The following is a 14,375-nucleotide window of genomic DNA, read 5'->3' as shown; positions in this document are numbered from 1 at the left end:
ACAACCTGTAAACAGGAGGAGGTAACTGTATCAGGCATTTTTTTTACTATCAAGCACTAAGAATAGTCGAGCATGCTGTCCTACCGACAGCTCTTGTTGTGTTTGTAAGAATATCATTTCGGAAGGGAATAATGTGAAAATTCAACCTTGCTTATTGAAATGTGGTGTTGTGACATTTTCTCAAAGGAAGAAAATTAAACATATGTGCCTTGAGACAGTTGTAATAGCATGAAAAATGCCTGGTTAATCAATAACACTGGTCACAGATTGTCTTCTGTATATTTAATGTAGCAAGATAAAAGATTTATGGCATACACACACAAAAACTTTCTTCATTTTCCTTCTCGATTAGCATTTTGCGTCACCATGTTTTCATATCTTTGATTATATAATAGTGAAAGTAACTAGGTATTACATTTATATTCTGCCATGACTTCTTTAAAGAAATGGTAAATGAGTCAAACTTTAATTTATGTCATTCTTTCAAAACGCTTTTCACTTAAATCTGGCTAAGAGGAGCTAAAAATACGAATTTCAATTTATTTTTGAGTATATGTCTTAATTATCATTTGCATGTCTTTCTGTTTTAAGAACCCCAGCTGATTTATGTCAGAAATTCAAATTTTATGTTATATAAACCTTTTGGACCTCAGAGGAGTTCCTTTAATTATTTCATATCATATCAAGTCATATATCAAGCTTTTTCCTGTTTGTTACTAGTATCAACTCCTGAGTCACATCAGTGAGTCATATTTGATTCTAAGCCATAATATCCCATGCTGTATCCAACTGTAAGCCAGCGCAATATTCATGTAACTTTTTCCAACTTGGAGTCATATTTACAATGTATATTTTGTGTGAAAGTTAAAACAAATCTTATGGTGATGTGAACATAAGAAGTTGGGGGGGGGGGGGATTTTATATTCAGTAGACCATGTAACATTTCATTAGTTGTTTTACTTGGTATAAAATGAACTTCTATATGGGAGGATTATAGCAAAGTGTGAGTATTCCCTGAATTGGGATAATTGTATATAAATACATAATGAGACAGAAATTTAGTTGGGCTATTTGTATATATAACTTACAGAGGCAAATGTGAATGTTTCAATCAATTAAGGCAATGGTTTATACAGACTTGAGGCATCAATATGTTACCTTGTATGTACATTTTATGATATCTATATCTGAGGTAGAAACGTTTGATGTTGTGTAGTAATATTTCAAAAACTGGAATTAAAGTATTATGTAGATGAGAGTGCAAGGGATATACTGCAACATGCTGGCATTAGGTGCCTGGTCTGTGAATTTAATATACAAAGTTTTGATAATTGCTAAGTTAATATAACAATATTTTCTGATGATTTAATATCATGACATTGTATATTCTGAGCATTTGTTTGTTATCTGCCAGCAGATTTGAGCAGACTGATTTATTTTATGAAAATAAAGAATATTTGTATGTTACGCAGGTTTTTGGATCACCAAAGATATTTAGTTATATATGTATTAAATTAAGATGTGGACAGTTACTATTATGTACCATCCTGATATCATGTCTTTTTATACGCCCGTTTGAAAAACGGGACGTATTGTAGGAACGCCCCTGGCGGGCGGGCGGCGTCCAATTTTGTCCGGAGCATATCTTCTACATGTATGGGGGGATTTTAATGAAACTTCATAGAAATGTTCACCACTATGAGGAGCAGTGTCGCGCACATGAACCAGGTCTCTAGGTCAAAGGTCAAGGTCACACTTGGAGCTCATTGAAAAATGCTTGTCCGGAGCAAAACTTCCACATGTATAGAGGGATTTCAATATTACTTGGCACAAATGTTCACCATTGTGAGGCGGAGTGTCGCGTGCAAGATTCAGGTCCTTGCGGCCAAGGTCAAGGTCACACATAGAGGTCAAAGTTTAGATAAAAATATGAAGATGTGTATATGGACCATTTAGTCATCATTTATTGAGGGATTGTAACACAAATGGTCATTATCAAGACTATGGCTGTGATACATATAATTAAGGTCAATATACAAGGTCAAGGTCACTAAAGATGGTGAAATATCCAGATTTTGTCTGGAGCATATCTCCTACATGTATGGAAGAATTTTTATAATACTTTATGGAAATGTTCACCACCATGATATGTATTGCTCCATGCATGATCAAGGTTTCCAGGTCAAAGGTCAAGGTCACACTTAGAGCTCATTGAAAAACGCTTGTCCGGAGCAAAACTTCTACATTTATAGGGAGATTTCAATATAACTTGGCACAAATGTTCATCATTGTGAGGCTGAGTGTCGCACGCAAAATTCAGATCCCTGCGACCAAAGTCAATGTTACACATAGAGGTCAAAGTTCAGATAAAAATTTGAAGATGTGTATAGGGACCATTTAGTCATCATTTATTGATGGATTGTAGCACAAATAGTAACTATCATGACTACAGGTGTGACACATTTAATTTAGGTTAATATTTGCAAGGTCAAGGTCAATGGAGATGATTAAATATCCAGATGTTGTCCGGAGCATATTTTCTACATGCATGGAGGAATTTTAATGTTACTTTATAGAATTGTTCACCACCATGAGACGTAGTGCCCTGCACATGAACCAAGTCTCTAGGTCAAAGGTGAAGGTCACAGTTAGAGCTCATAGAAAAACGCTTGTCTGGAGCAAAACTTCTACATGCATAGAGGGATTTCAATATGATTTGGCACAAATGTTCATCATTGTGAGGCTGAGTGCCGTGCATAAAATTCAGGTCCCTGCGACCAAGGTCAAGGTCACACATCCTGTGCATATCTTCCCTACTGATTTGTTTTAAGGTTCATTTAACAACACAGTGCCAAGAATAAAAACTTGCTTGCTAGATAACACTTATCCATAATGCCCCCATCTCCATCTAAAGCTTTCGTATACGGGCGTATTTTGTGACTATGGCACCCTTGTTTAGTAAAATGTATATCTTCAGGCAGCTTAAAATTACAAATATTGAATACTTTGTTTATTTGTGTTCTCTATGTTTATTTGTGTTCTCTATATGTTATATATGTTTGTAATAAATTTATGTATATCAAATTTTATCTGTGTAATAACATTTACATTACTTAAATGAGCCGCATCATGACAAAATCAACATAGTGCGTTTGCAACCAGCATGGATCCAGACCAGCCTGCTCATCCTCGCAGTCTGATCAGGATCCATGCTGTTCGCTTACCAACTATTTTACAAGTAGAGAAACTGATAGCGGACAGCATGGATCCTGATCAGACTGAGCGGATGCGCAGGCTGGTCTGGATCCATGCTGGTCGCAAACTCACTATGTTGGTTTTGTCGTGACGCGGCATATGTGGTTATAGTTAGCTTTATAATATATATACTATACATATAATTGTAGGATATTTTGTGATGTTTGGATCAAGATCAGTAGTTGTGTTTAAAGGTAACCCACACGAATGTTGTGTGTGTGTACCATATGAATGCCATTTGTTAGCTTAGAACAAGCCTAGGTTTAGTCACACCCATTTTTATGCCCCCACTTAAAGAGTGACCACAACTGTGATGGGGTGGTCTGTTTATACTTACTTCCTGTTGTCCTAAAATGATTGGAGAGTATTGTCAAAGGTCAAGGCCACTGTAGCATTTAATGTAATTTATTGTTTGTTCTCTTCTGATCCAGAACTTGAGAGTATGTGTATATTTTGGTAGAGACATTTTTCACTGTCAGTATTTGACCCTTTAAAGTAATGAGGTCATAAGGTCACAAGTCAAGGTCACAGTGATACTTAATGTAAAATTTTTGCCCAATAAGTAACTGAAACTTGGTATTGACATTGCCCATGGCCAGTAGATGACCATTATTTATTCAAGGTCACAGTGACACTTCATATAAAATGCTTGTCTGATCAATAACTAATTTAATTAAAACTATGTTGGGAAATTGATCATGGCCAATAGATGACCCCTAAGTGATAATAAAGTCATAAGATCAAAGGTCACAGTGACATTATGTAAAATCCTTGTCCAGTTAGTAACTTGAGAAGGAAGAAGCATAAGCCTGTAAAACTTGTAGGGATATTGCAGACGCCCAATATATCCTATATTTATCTTGAGGTCATACGGTCAAGGTCACTTTGACAATTGATGTGAAATCCTTGTCATATAAAAGCATGGAGTTTCCCCAGTTTTTGAAGGTTTGTGAAGTTCATTGGTTTTTGGAACTGTTTCTATATATACATGTTTATAACTTGACCTTTATGGAAAACGCAAGGCTTGTAATTATGCCAATGTGAAAGCAAATGAAGTGGGGGCATAAGTGTTCTATGGACACATTTATAGTCATATTGTCAATTTTTTGTGTCATATAAAAATATCTTATTGTATATTATTTCATGTTTATTTAGTTTAACAAATTTATATATGCTTGAATTCTGTTAAAGCACAAACGACCTTGAACTTTTTGTCAAACCCCATGTGTAGTTAATAACATATATAGCATTCCTGGATAATTGCTTACTTTACTGTATGCTTTACATATTTATCATAATGTCAGAGTTGATGTTTTTGCTCCATTTTCAGACTAAAGTTAATAGCTTAAATAACATATAGACAATATATTATTTTTATAATGTCACCAGCGGATTATAAAGGCTATTCTCTTAGTGGTGACCATATAGATTATTTCTTACAAACTTGTCAAATTAGGGCTTTTACAATTTTCCATTAGAAGCTTAGAATCTTGGAATATGTTTGTCTTCAAAGTTTTATTGTGATTACTGACAATGATTTATATTACAGTTTCTGAATCTGGTCTCAGATATTTTGAAATAATAAACCGATGACCTTGATGTTGAAATTAAACAAAAGAAACTTTCTTACAACTTAAAGATTGTAATTGAGCCGCGCCATGACAAACCAACATAGTGGGTTTGCGACCAGCATGTATTCAGACCAGCCTGCGCAGGCTGGTCTGGATCCATGCTGGTCGCAAACGCATTATGTTGGTTTTGTCATGGCGTGGTGTTTTGATGTTTCAGCACGTCAAGATGAGGCAGATTTAAAACGTCAGAAGCTGGATTACGTGGAGATAACTCCGTGCCTGAAGGAGGTAACGAGGTTGTGGGATGAGATGTTGAATAGACCTGGAAGAACAACGATCAAAGTCGAGTATGAAAAACTTCTCAGCTGTGTTAAGCAAGGTAAATTTAATACATTCATACTCAATACTATGTCTTAATCATTAGTTATTATCAAAGTGATGGCATTGCTGAGTGGTTAACATGTCAGACTAGTAATCTTATGATTGCTAGCCACATGGGTTCAAAACCCCATCAGGGGTAAATTGTTGTTTCCTTGAGCAAGAAACTTTACACTCATTGCTCAGTACTGGTTGGTTCCAGGAACAGATTGAAGTGTGTCTATAAGCTTGTAGCTGCTTTACACAAAACTAAAATAAATTCTGTATAAACCAGTCAGTTAGTAAGTAGTTATCAGTCTGTGCGAAAGTCCGTCGGTCCTCGGACCTGACTGAATAAAACTCGTGCGGTCCGAGAAAAAATTCTTTCCGTCAGTCCTCATGTCCGAATAAAATTTCAAAAAGTGAAAAATATCAATGACCTGATTGATAACAAATTCCCAGTGATGCAAAGAATTTCTTAAAGAAGATATTGACCAACCTTAGATCTTTTTTGTACATGTCAAATAAAAACCAGTCAACTCTGTCTTCAAAAAGTTTCATCAACAACGGTAAATTTTGCTGTACAGTAAATTACAGATTTGAAAATTTTGTTTTATCATGCCTGTTGAAATAGCCAATGAGTAACAATCTTATAATAATCAAAAAATATTTAATCTAATATAATCAAAATCAACAACAAGTAGAATTGTGAATGTTTTTGCAGGAAACAGACAAATTTTCAATTGTCACATATTTTCGCGATGCCGCTTTTTATAATTAAAAAAATCGTAACCAAAAGGAAACTTTGTTTTGTTAAAATGTGTGTAATAACACTTAAATGTAATTTAAGAATTAAAATTACTAAAGATATTGTTCACATTAGTTGAGATGGAGGTATTTATAAGTATGTGTTTGTCACATACAATAAATATTTTCTTATGGGAGGGGGGTGTGTGGAGTGAATCTGGAAGGAAACAGCATAATGGTCTGATGATGTAGGGTTTTTGAAACTATATTTCAAATCTTTTCAATCACTTTTATAGTACAGTGTCTTCCATTTGGGACATATATATAGTTTACTACCATTTTCCTGAATAAGCTTTTTCTCTGTTCAAACTCCGACTCTCCAATCCCTAGCTTACTCTGCTAATATACATCATATTTGTCAACTGCATAAGTGCAGCAAAGATGGCTTAACATAATTATTCAATGTGCTCTGTGCTCCTACTTTTCTGTGCTTGGGAGTCCAAGGACTCCTACTTTGAAAATCCTAGTGAGAACCCTGCTTAAGTTATTTCAATTGGTCAGCATCTTCTTATGTTTCTATATTGATGGTCTCACTAATTTAAAGAAAGACAATCATTTTTACTTTTACTTATGCTTGAAATGTCTGGGCCGGAAAAATATCATCCGGGCCGGAAATAAGCCTAAGGGTCTCGGTCCTTGTGGCCTGAAAAAAAAATTGACTTTCGCATAGACTGAGTTATAATAATGTTTATTATGCTCTCAAAATTTTAATATTGTAAATTCTTACCAAAACCTTAAGTAGAAGTCAACATTGTTTACTTTGGCAAAAGTTTTTTGTTATAAAAAATCATGTTTGAATAAATGTTGAACTAATTCTTGATTCATTTAATACAGCTTGTAGATATAAATAAAAACGGTTTAAATTAGAGAATTAAGCTCAATTAAGCGCAAAACAAAATATTTATTTTTAACCTTGATTTATTGCTAAAAGAATTTTTGTGCCCCCACATTAGTGGCGGGCATTTAGATTTACCCTCGTCCGTCCGTCTGTCCTTCCGTCCGTCCGTCTGTCCGTTCTCGTTTTTATGTCGCACGTAACTCAAAAAGTATTGACTTGGAGTCATGAAACTTTACAGGAATGTTGATCAGCATGTGTAGTTGTGCACCTGGGTATTTTCGTCTGGATATTTTTAGTATTTTTAGAGTTATTGCCCTTGACTAAGTAAAATTTTGCAATTTTCAACTTGTGTCGCATGTAACTCAAAAAGTATTTGACCTAGAGTCATGAAACTTTACAGGAATGTTGATCAGCATGTGTAGTTGTGCACCTGGGTATTTTCGTCTGGATATTTTTAGTATTTTTAGAGTAATTGCCCTTGACTTAGTAAAATTTTGCAATTTTCAACTTGTGTCGCATGTAACTCAAAAAAGTATTTGACCTAGAGTCATGAAACTTTACAGGAATGTTGATCAGTATGTGTCGTTGTGCACCTGGGTATTTTCGTCTCGATATTTTTAGTATTTTTAGAGTAATTGCCCTTGACTTAGTAAAATTTTGCAATTTTCAACTTTGTATTGCATGTAACTCAAAAAGTATTTGACCTAGAGTCATGAAACTTTACAGGAATGTTGATCAGCATGTGTAGTTGTGCACCTGGGTATTTTCGTCTGGATTTATTTAGTATTTTTAGAGTTGTCGCCCTTGACTTAGTAAAATTTTGCAATTTTCAACTTGTGTCACATGTTACTCAAAAAGATTTGACATAGAGTCATGAAACTTTACAGGAATATTTGATCAGCATCTGTAGTTGTGCACCTGGGTATTTTCGTCTGGATTTATTTAGTATTTTTAGAGTTATTGCCCTTGACTTAGAAAATGTTTGCAATTTTCAACTTGTGTCGCATGTTACTCAAAAACGATTTGACATAGAGTCATTAAACCTTATGGAAAGGCTGCTCAGCATATTTAGTTTTGCTCCTGGGGTTTCGCTTGTGGATTTATCCAGTATTTGTAGAGTTATTTCCCTTGATTTAGTAAAAACTGTTTCATTATGTTGTTATTTGTTCCTTGAGTGCTTGAGTTAGAATTGACCAATTTTACAGGAATAATGATCAACATCACTAAATTACAGGAATAATGATTCACATCACTGTGAAGCTATGAACCTGGGACTTTGCATGTGGATTTTTTCAGTTTTGTTAGAGTTATTGCCCTTGACTTACAGTAGTATAAATTTGCAGTTTTCACTTTGGGGTTTGCTTGGGGATTTATTCAGTATTTGTAAAGTTCTTGCCCTTTACTTAGTAAAAAGATTTTTAGTTTTCAAAAAATATTTGACCTAGAGTCATAAGATTGACAGAACAGTGACGTGGTGGGGGCACCCGTGTCCTATGGACACATTTCTAGTTTTATTTTATTAAGATTGTTCATTGATGTAATTATATAAAAGCATATAAAACTTGTGTTTTTGATTATATATTATTCTATATTATCAGGAGTACCTCAAGCAAAACGAGGTGAAGTATGGGAGTTTCTTATGGAGCAGCATCGTCTCCGGTACCCGAGCATAGAGGAGAACACACCACAAGTTGACTACAATGAACTTCTAAAACAACTAACAAATCACCAGCATGCTATACTCATAGATTTAGGTAGGAATTTATGTTGCAGAGTCTGTATTTGAATACTGGCAGTTGACACCAGGAAATGATTAATATTTTATGAGCGTTATTGACATTTGATAATGTTGCAAAATAACAAAAAAATCATGACATTTTTATTAAATGGATGTTGATATTTCCCTGATAATATCATTGCTATAAATTGCCCGTAAATTGGAAATAATTTATAGGCCTAGATGCTGAATTATGTGAATACTATGCTGTTATGTGCTTTTGCATAACATGACTTCTTTATGACATAAAGTAGTTGTTATGATCATAAGAGAAAGTTAAAAATTAGTAAAGAGTATTATTTTTGATAATTTACATGGGACATTTTTTTTTTCAGGAAGAACATTTCCTGGACATCCTTATTTTTCTATGCAACTGGGCAGTGGTCAGTTAGCTCTGTTTAACCTATTGAAGGCATACAGTTTGATGGATTCAGATGTTGGTTATTGTCAGGGTCTCAGCTTTGTGGCAGGAATTCTTCTCATGCATGTATGTATACCTGTGTTTTCACATGTTCAGACAGACACTTGTTTTAGATGTTATTGTTAAGGGGTTTCCATGTTTGTTAAATTTAAACATATTTGTGTTAGTTTTATTGTTATGAATGCTTGACACTTAGTGAACCACCAATTTTTTATGTCAGAGAGTCCAATATTTTTCAAGCATTTACAGAATTATGAATAGTAACCCCACCATTTTAATACCATCAACTTTTTCAATTGACAGACTTCTGTCCACCTGATAAGGGGGATTTTGATCATTTTGCTATTTTTAGTCAAGGGGTTTTTGTCAACCTATGGAGGGGCTTTTGGTTAGGTTGCTATTTTGATTGAAGGGTATTTGTCCACTAATAGAGTTCATGTCACAGTTTTCGTCAAGAGACTTTTTGTTATCTTTCAAAAGATCAATTCAGTGGGGCATTTGGTTTGCTGCCCTAAACTACTCTTACATCTTTTTTACTTTTTGGTAATTATTACAATTATAGTGGTTAAGTATTTGTATAAAATTCAAAATACTACTTTGTTTACATTTTGCTACTTTTAAGACTAATAATTTCACTTTCAGCACTACTATTATCTTCAGGTGGTAAGCATTTAAGGTGCTCCAAAACCATTATCTAAACATTATAAAACTCATGTTTGCCCTATCTGAAGAAGGAATCTTTTTTAATCATTTCTGAGACAAATTATGCCTTTATATATTTACAGATGGAGGAAACGGTTGCATTTGAGACATGGAAGCATGTGATGTTTAACCTTGGTTTACGCAAACAATACAGACCTAATATGATAGCATTACAGGTATGGTGTTGTATATCCTATACATTATAGTTTTATAGCATGGACAAGATATATTAGTACACAACACAGCTGACAATGGACCTTTCCAGTGTTTACAGTTTTATGCTAATTGACTGACTGGCTGTCCAATTTTAACACTGGTATAATACACATCCATTACCCATGTCTGTTAGACAATATGTGTGTTGTTCCAAAGATTGTTCTTGTGTCTGAACAAAATGTTAGATTGTTATTTCTATCATGATAAAATGGCACAGAAAATACAGATGTGACTTAACAACATTAATATGATTTGCTTTCTTGTATTCAGAATAAAGATTGGTGTCAAGCCAGTTTGTTTTACTTGCCTAAAAGACAGTTTCAGATTTCAATGTTATATGTTTATATGGGTGTGTGGTTTTGATGTTTATATCGGTTTGTGATTTTGATATTTATATGGGGCATGGTTTTGATGTTTTTTATGGGTGTGGTTTTGATGTTTTTATGGGTGTTGTTTTGATGGATATATGGGGCATGGTTTTGATGTTTTATATGGATGTGGTTTTGATGGTTATATGGATGTCATTTTAAAGGTTATATGGTTGTGGTTTTGATGTTTATGTGGGTGTGTTTTTAATGGTTATATTGGTGTGATTTGGATGTTAACATGGGCATGGTTTGGATGGTTATATGAGTGTGGTTTTGATGTTTTTATGTGGGTGTGGTTTTCACAGATCTGTTTATTTATTACAGATTCAGCTGTACCAGTTGACAAGACTTCTGCATGACAACTACAAGGATCTGTACGACCATTTTGAGATGCATGAGATAGCCCCGACCCTGTATGCTGCCCCCTGGTTCCTCACACTGTTTGCTTCACAGTTTCCTCTAGGATTTGTTGCCAGAGTATTTGGTAATTATAAGATACATTGTAATTTTCAGTTTTAAATACTGCTGAATAAGTATTACATGGGTGAAAGTTTTCTGGAATAGTCCGGAAGTTCCGGATTTTAGCCAGTCTCCAGGATCATTTTTGTGAATCGCGTAAATCCGTTGAGATTTCCGTTGCCCCCATTAAAATTTTCAGGATTTTTAAAATTTTCAACTTTCACCCATGGTATTATAAGTTGATATAGAACATTTTTAGGAACATAAACATAATTTATTACATTATTTCGTGTTTATGATTTGTTTATATTTGAGACAAGTCCAACGAAAATATTGTGAATATGGCTAAGTTGGCATAAGATTTTTTAAGAAAATTTGAGGTGAAAGAAAAACAACAAATGTTTATTTTATTATGTACACTTGTTGAAACAGTAAATTTCTATTTTTATTAAATGACAAAGAATGATTACTTAAGTCTTGACAGTTTTTATGAAAATAAAGGCACTCAAAAGTGCAAAATGTTTTATTGTTTCTACAGATCTAATACTTATCCAAGGACCAGAGGTGGTATTTAAGGTTGCCTTGGTGTTGCTAGGCAACCATAAAGAATTGATAATTCAGTGCAGTTCATTTGAGACGGTAGTAGAGTTTATTAAGACAACACTACCAGAGATGGGTATGATACAGATGGAGAGAGTCATTAATCAGGTGAACAAAAATTTGTTTTCTATGATAAGTAGAAAGAGCATCGAAACACGAGGCTATCTTATTTGTACGAGGGGGCGTAACCAATGAACAAGCATCTGAATACAAATATTTCTATTGCTTTCCCTTTGTCTGTTGTCACAATAAGTAAACCCCAGAAAAATAAGCCAATCAATGGGCATGCTCTTGAGTAACTAATACCTGCACTCCAGTTAACGCACTGTGCATGTATATGTATACGATTTAACTCTTAACACATTTTCAATAGAAAAGTCCCCAAACTATGATACAATTTAATCTTTAAAGTGATGCATTTGTTTAAATGGACTTGTCTAGTTTTAATTTTGTGAATTCCATATCAATTTTGGGGATATTAAGAATTTGAAGTTGATCAGGCAATAGTATAGAGTCTGGTTGGACTACGTGGATGACTACGTGCAGGCTGGTCTTTCACTATACTGGTGGCAAAGATTTATCTCTTTTAGTAACAGCAGGGTGAAGGTTAAGCAATGGTGACCTTGACCTAGATTTAAGGCCACTGACTATATGTTAAGAATCAGATATCTCGGGGAAGTAAATTATTCTGTGCCGTATATTTATGTCATGTTGTGACTGAAGTTGCTTTTACAACATTTATTACACATTTTTGGTCTTATCTACATATCTAGTCTACCTAACCAGCAGCTTACCTGTATAACTAAGTTGTCATTTTCAATTTCTCCACAAATTTTTGCCATGCCCGAGGACTAAACCGGCAATGCTTGGATTGCAATTCTGATGCTCTTTCTATTGAAATAAATGGCACAAGAAACTTTTCAAAAATTTTACTCCAGTTCCTTTCACATCATAATTAACATTGGAGAAAAAAATTAGGCCTGATGTGTTTTGTAATAGAGCAATGCTTTAAGTGTGGTTTTGGATGTCAGACATATTTTGTCTTGTTTGTTATTATGTTCATTCTAAGATCAATATGGTTGCTATAGTGATTTACCAACTGATATACTTCAACCCTGATATACTTTAATCCATTATTTGATACTTGTTTTCATAAGAAGAATGTGTTGAAGTATGTATATTTTGTACTTTTTTGTTTTTGACATTAAAGGGTATACATTGTAAAATTAATTGCTTGAGGAGATTTTGTTACTTTTATAGTTTGACATAGTGTATAATTACCTTGAAACTGGGCATTAATCAGTGTGTACTTGTATTACAGGTGTTCGACATGAATATATCTAAACAGTTACAGTCATACGAGGTGGAATATCACGTCCTTAAAGAGGAAATGATGTACTCTCCTCAGCGGGGAGATTCTGATCTTCTTGATAAACTAGAACAGGCCAATCAGAGCCTTAAACAACAAAACATGGAGTTAATTGAGAAACTTCAGCATTCACACAGTCATGAGAGAAGTTTAGAGATTATGATTCATAACTTTCAAATGCAGGAGGCCAAGTTAAAATCTCATATACGCACGTTAGAATTGGAGAGGTCAGCATTACTTAATGCAGTTAGTAAATTAAAACAATTAGTGCCCGAATCGGAGCAACTTCATTTAGATATCACCTTGCCTACATTGACTCCCAGCATGCCCTGCTCACCAGTGCATCATGGGAAGTTGTTTGAGACTCATGGGAAAATAACAGAGCATGATGGGACACCGAAAAAGAATGATAGTATAGAAAAAGTGCAGAGCTCAGAGACTGTGACGTATGATAAGAGAAAATCTGCGCGCTATCATCCTGAAAGAGATAGTTAGTACACAATATAGTTACATTGTACATAAAATGGTGTCTGTGTTCATCCAATAGCCAAAAAAACAAACATTTGTAACCTAATGATCATTGCGTCCATTTGTTTGCTTACCAATATTTTTGTTCTTAAGACACTTTTGTTTTGTTATAAATTATGTTGCTTTATTGGTAACATTGATTTGCTTGATTCAGCCAATACTTTAATGAACAAAATGATGCAGTTTTTTGTTCTCCCTCATTGATTTATATCAATATTATGTTATACTCTAAAGTTTTAGAAAGTCATGTATTTAGTTAATGTTAGACTTTGGTAAGAGCATTATGTTTGATTAACATAGTAGATCAGGTACTTAAAGTACTAGATACCTACATACAGTACATGCATAATTATGACGAAAAAAGGAAAAAAAACAAACATTATTTTTACTTGCAAAAAATTGAGTCGATGTTATAAATAACCTGTTCATAATGTAAATCTTGTCATAAAAAAAACAACAATTCAAACTCATTTCATATTTTTAATAGGTGTTAAATTTAAATGTACGGCTGTCAATTGTGTGCCGACATAAGACCATTTATCTACTTTTCCCATTACATTATCTTCCAGATTATACTCACATTTTCTAAATATTGTATGCAATACAAGACAACACTGGTTCTTTTTGTAAATTACACTTTGAATTACCGACAATTTTATAAATGTGATATGTAAAATAAGTATGTTTTAAACAGAAAGGTGCATTTATATTATTGTAACAATTGTGTACAGTATTTATGATGCTTGACTTTTCTGCCATTTACAACTAGCTTAGTTTACCCCTATACAATTAATAATTTTTATGCCTTTGCATCAGTTTAAACATTATATGTAAGTTGGATTATGAAGAAAGTTTTGAACATCTTTCAAAAAAAAATAATACAGGTGTTATATGAGAAAACAGGGTTTTAACACCAGTCTCACTGGAACAGATGAACCCATGATCCATGGCTTTAGAGGCAGACACATTTAGCACTTTACCCTCACAACCCTTATGCCCTTGTATTAATCATCAGAACTGGAGGTAGGCGTGGTGCTCTCGTGTTTTGTCATGTCTTTTTAGCCAGTTTCTCTGGAAAAGTTCAAACTTTGGCCAAAACAGCTTCCT

The 14,375-nt window shown here is 34.1% G+C and overlaps 1 protein-coding gene across 2 annotated transcripts in view; it reads left to right on the top strand.

Annotated features, from left to right (window-relative positions):
- The window catches only part of LOC132756719 (TBC1 domain family member 1-like), a 40,329-nt gene extending 26,202 nt beyond the window's left edge, over positions 1-14,127 (top strand). The window contains exons 11-18 of one of the 2 annotated variants that reach the window (XM_060747851.1): positions 3,405-3,449; positions 5,044-5,205; positions 8,427-8,582; positions 8,941-9,092; positions 9,812-9,904; positions 10,637-10,796; positions 11,310-11,479; positions 12,693-14,127. In XM_060747851.1, coding sequence (XP_060603834.1) covers positions 3,405-3,449; positions 5,044-5,205; positions 8,427-8,582; positions 8,941-9,092; positions 9,812-9,904; positions 10,637-10,796; positions 11,310-11,479; positions 12,693-13,235 — 1,481 coding nt within the window. In that variant the 3' untranslated portion in view covers positions 13,236-14,127. The remainder of the gene's footprint in view (positions 1-3,404; positions 3,450-5,043; positions 5,206-8,426; positions 8,583-8,940; positions 9,093-9,811; positions 9,905-10,636; positions 10,797-11,309; positions 11,480-12,692) is intronic. The other variant, XM_060747852.1, reaches the window with a different exon arrangement.
- Positions 14,128-14,375: the final 248 nt, after the last annotated feature.

The sequence above is a fragment of the Ruditapes philippinarum genome, unplaced genomic scaffold (genome assembly GCF_026571515.1).
Source record: "Ruditapes philippinarum isolate M1 unplaced genomic scaffold, ASM2657151v2 ctg203_1_1_1_1, whole genome shotgun sequence".
Classification (NCBI taxonomy): Eukaryota; Metazoa; Mollusca; class Bivalvia; order Venerida; family Veneridae; genus Ruditapes; species Ruditapes philippinarum.
Note: the sequence above shows the minus strand (reverse complement) of the source record. Positions and strands in the feature narration are given on the sequence as shown.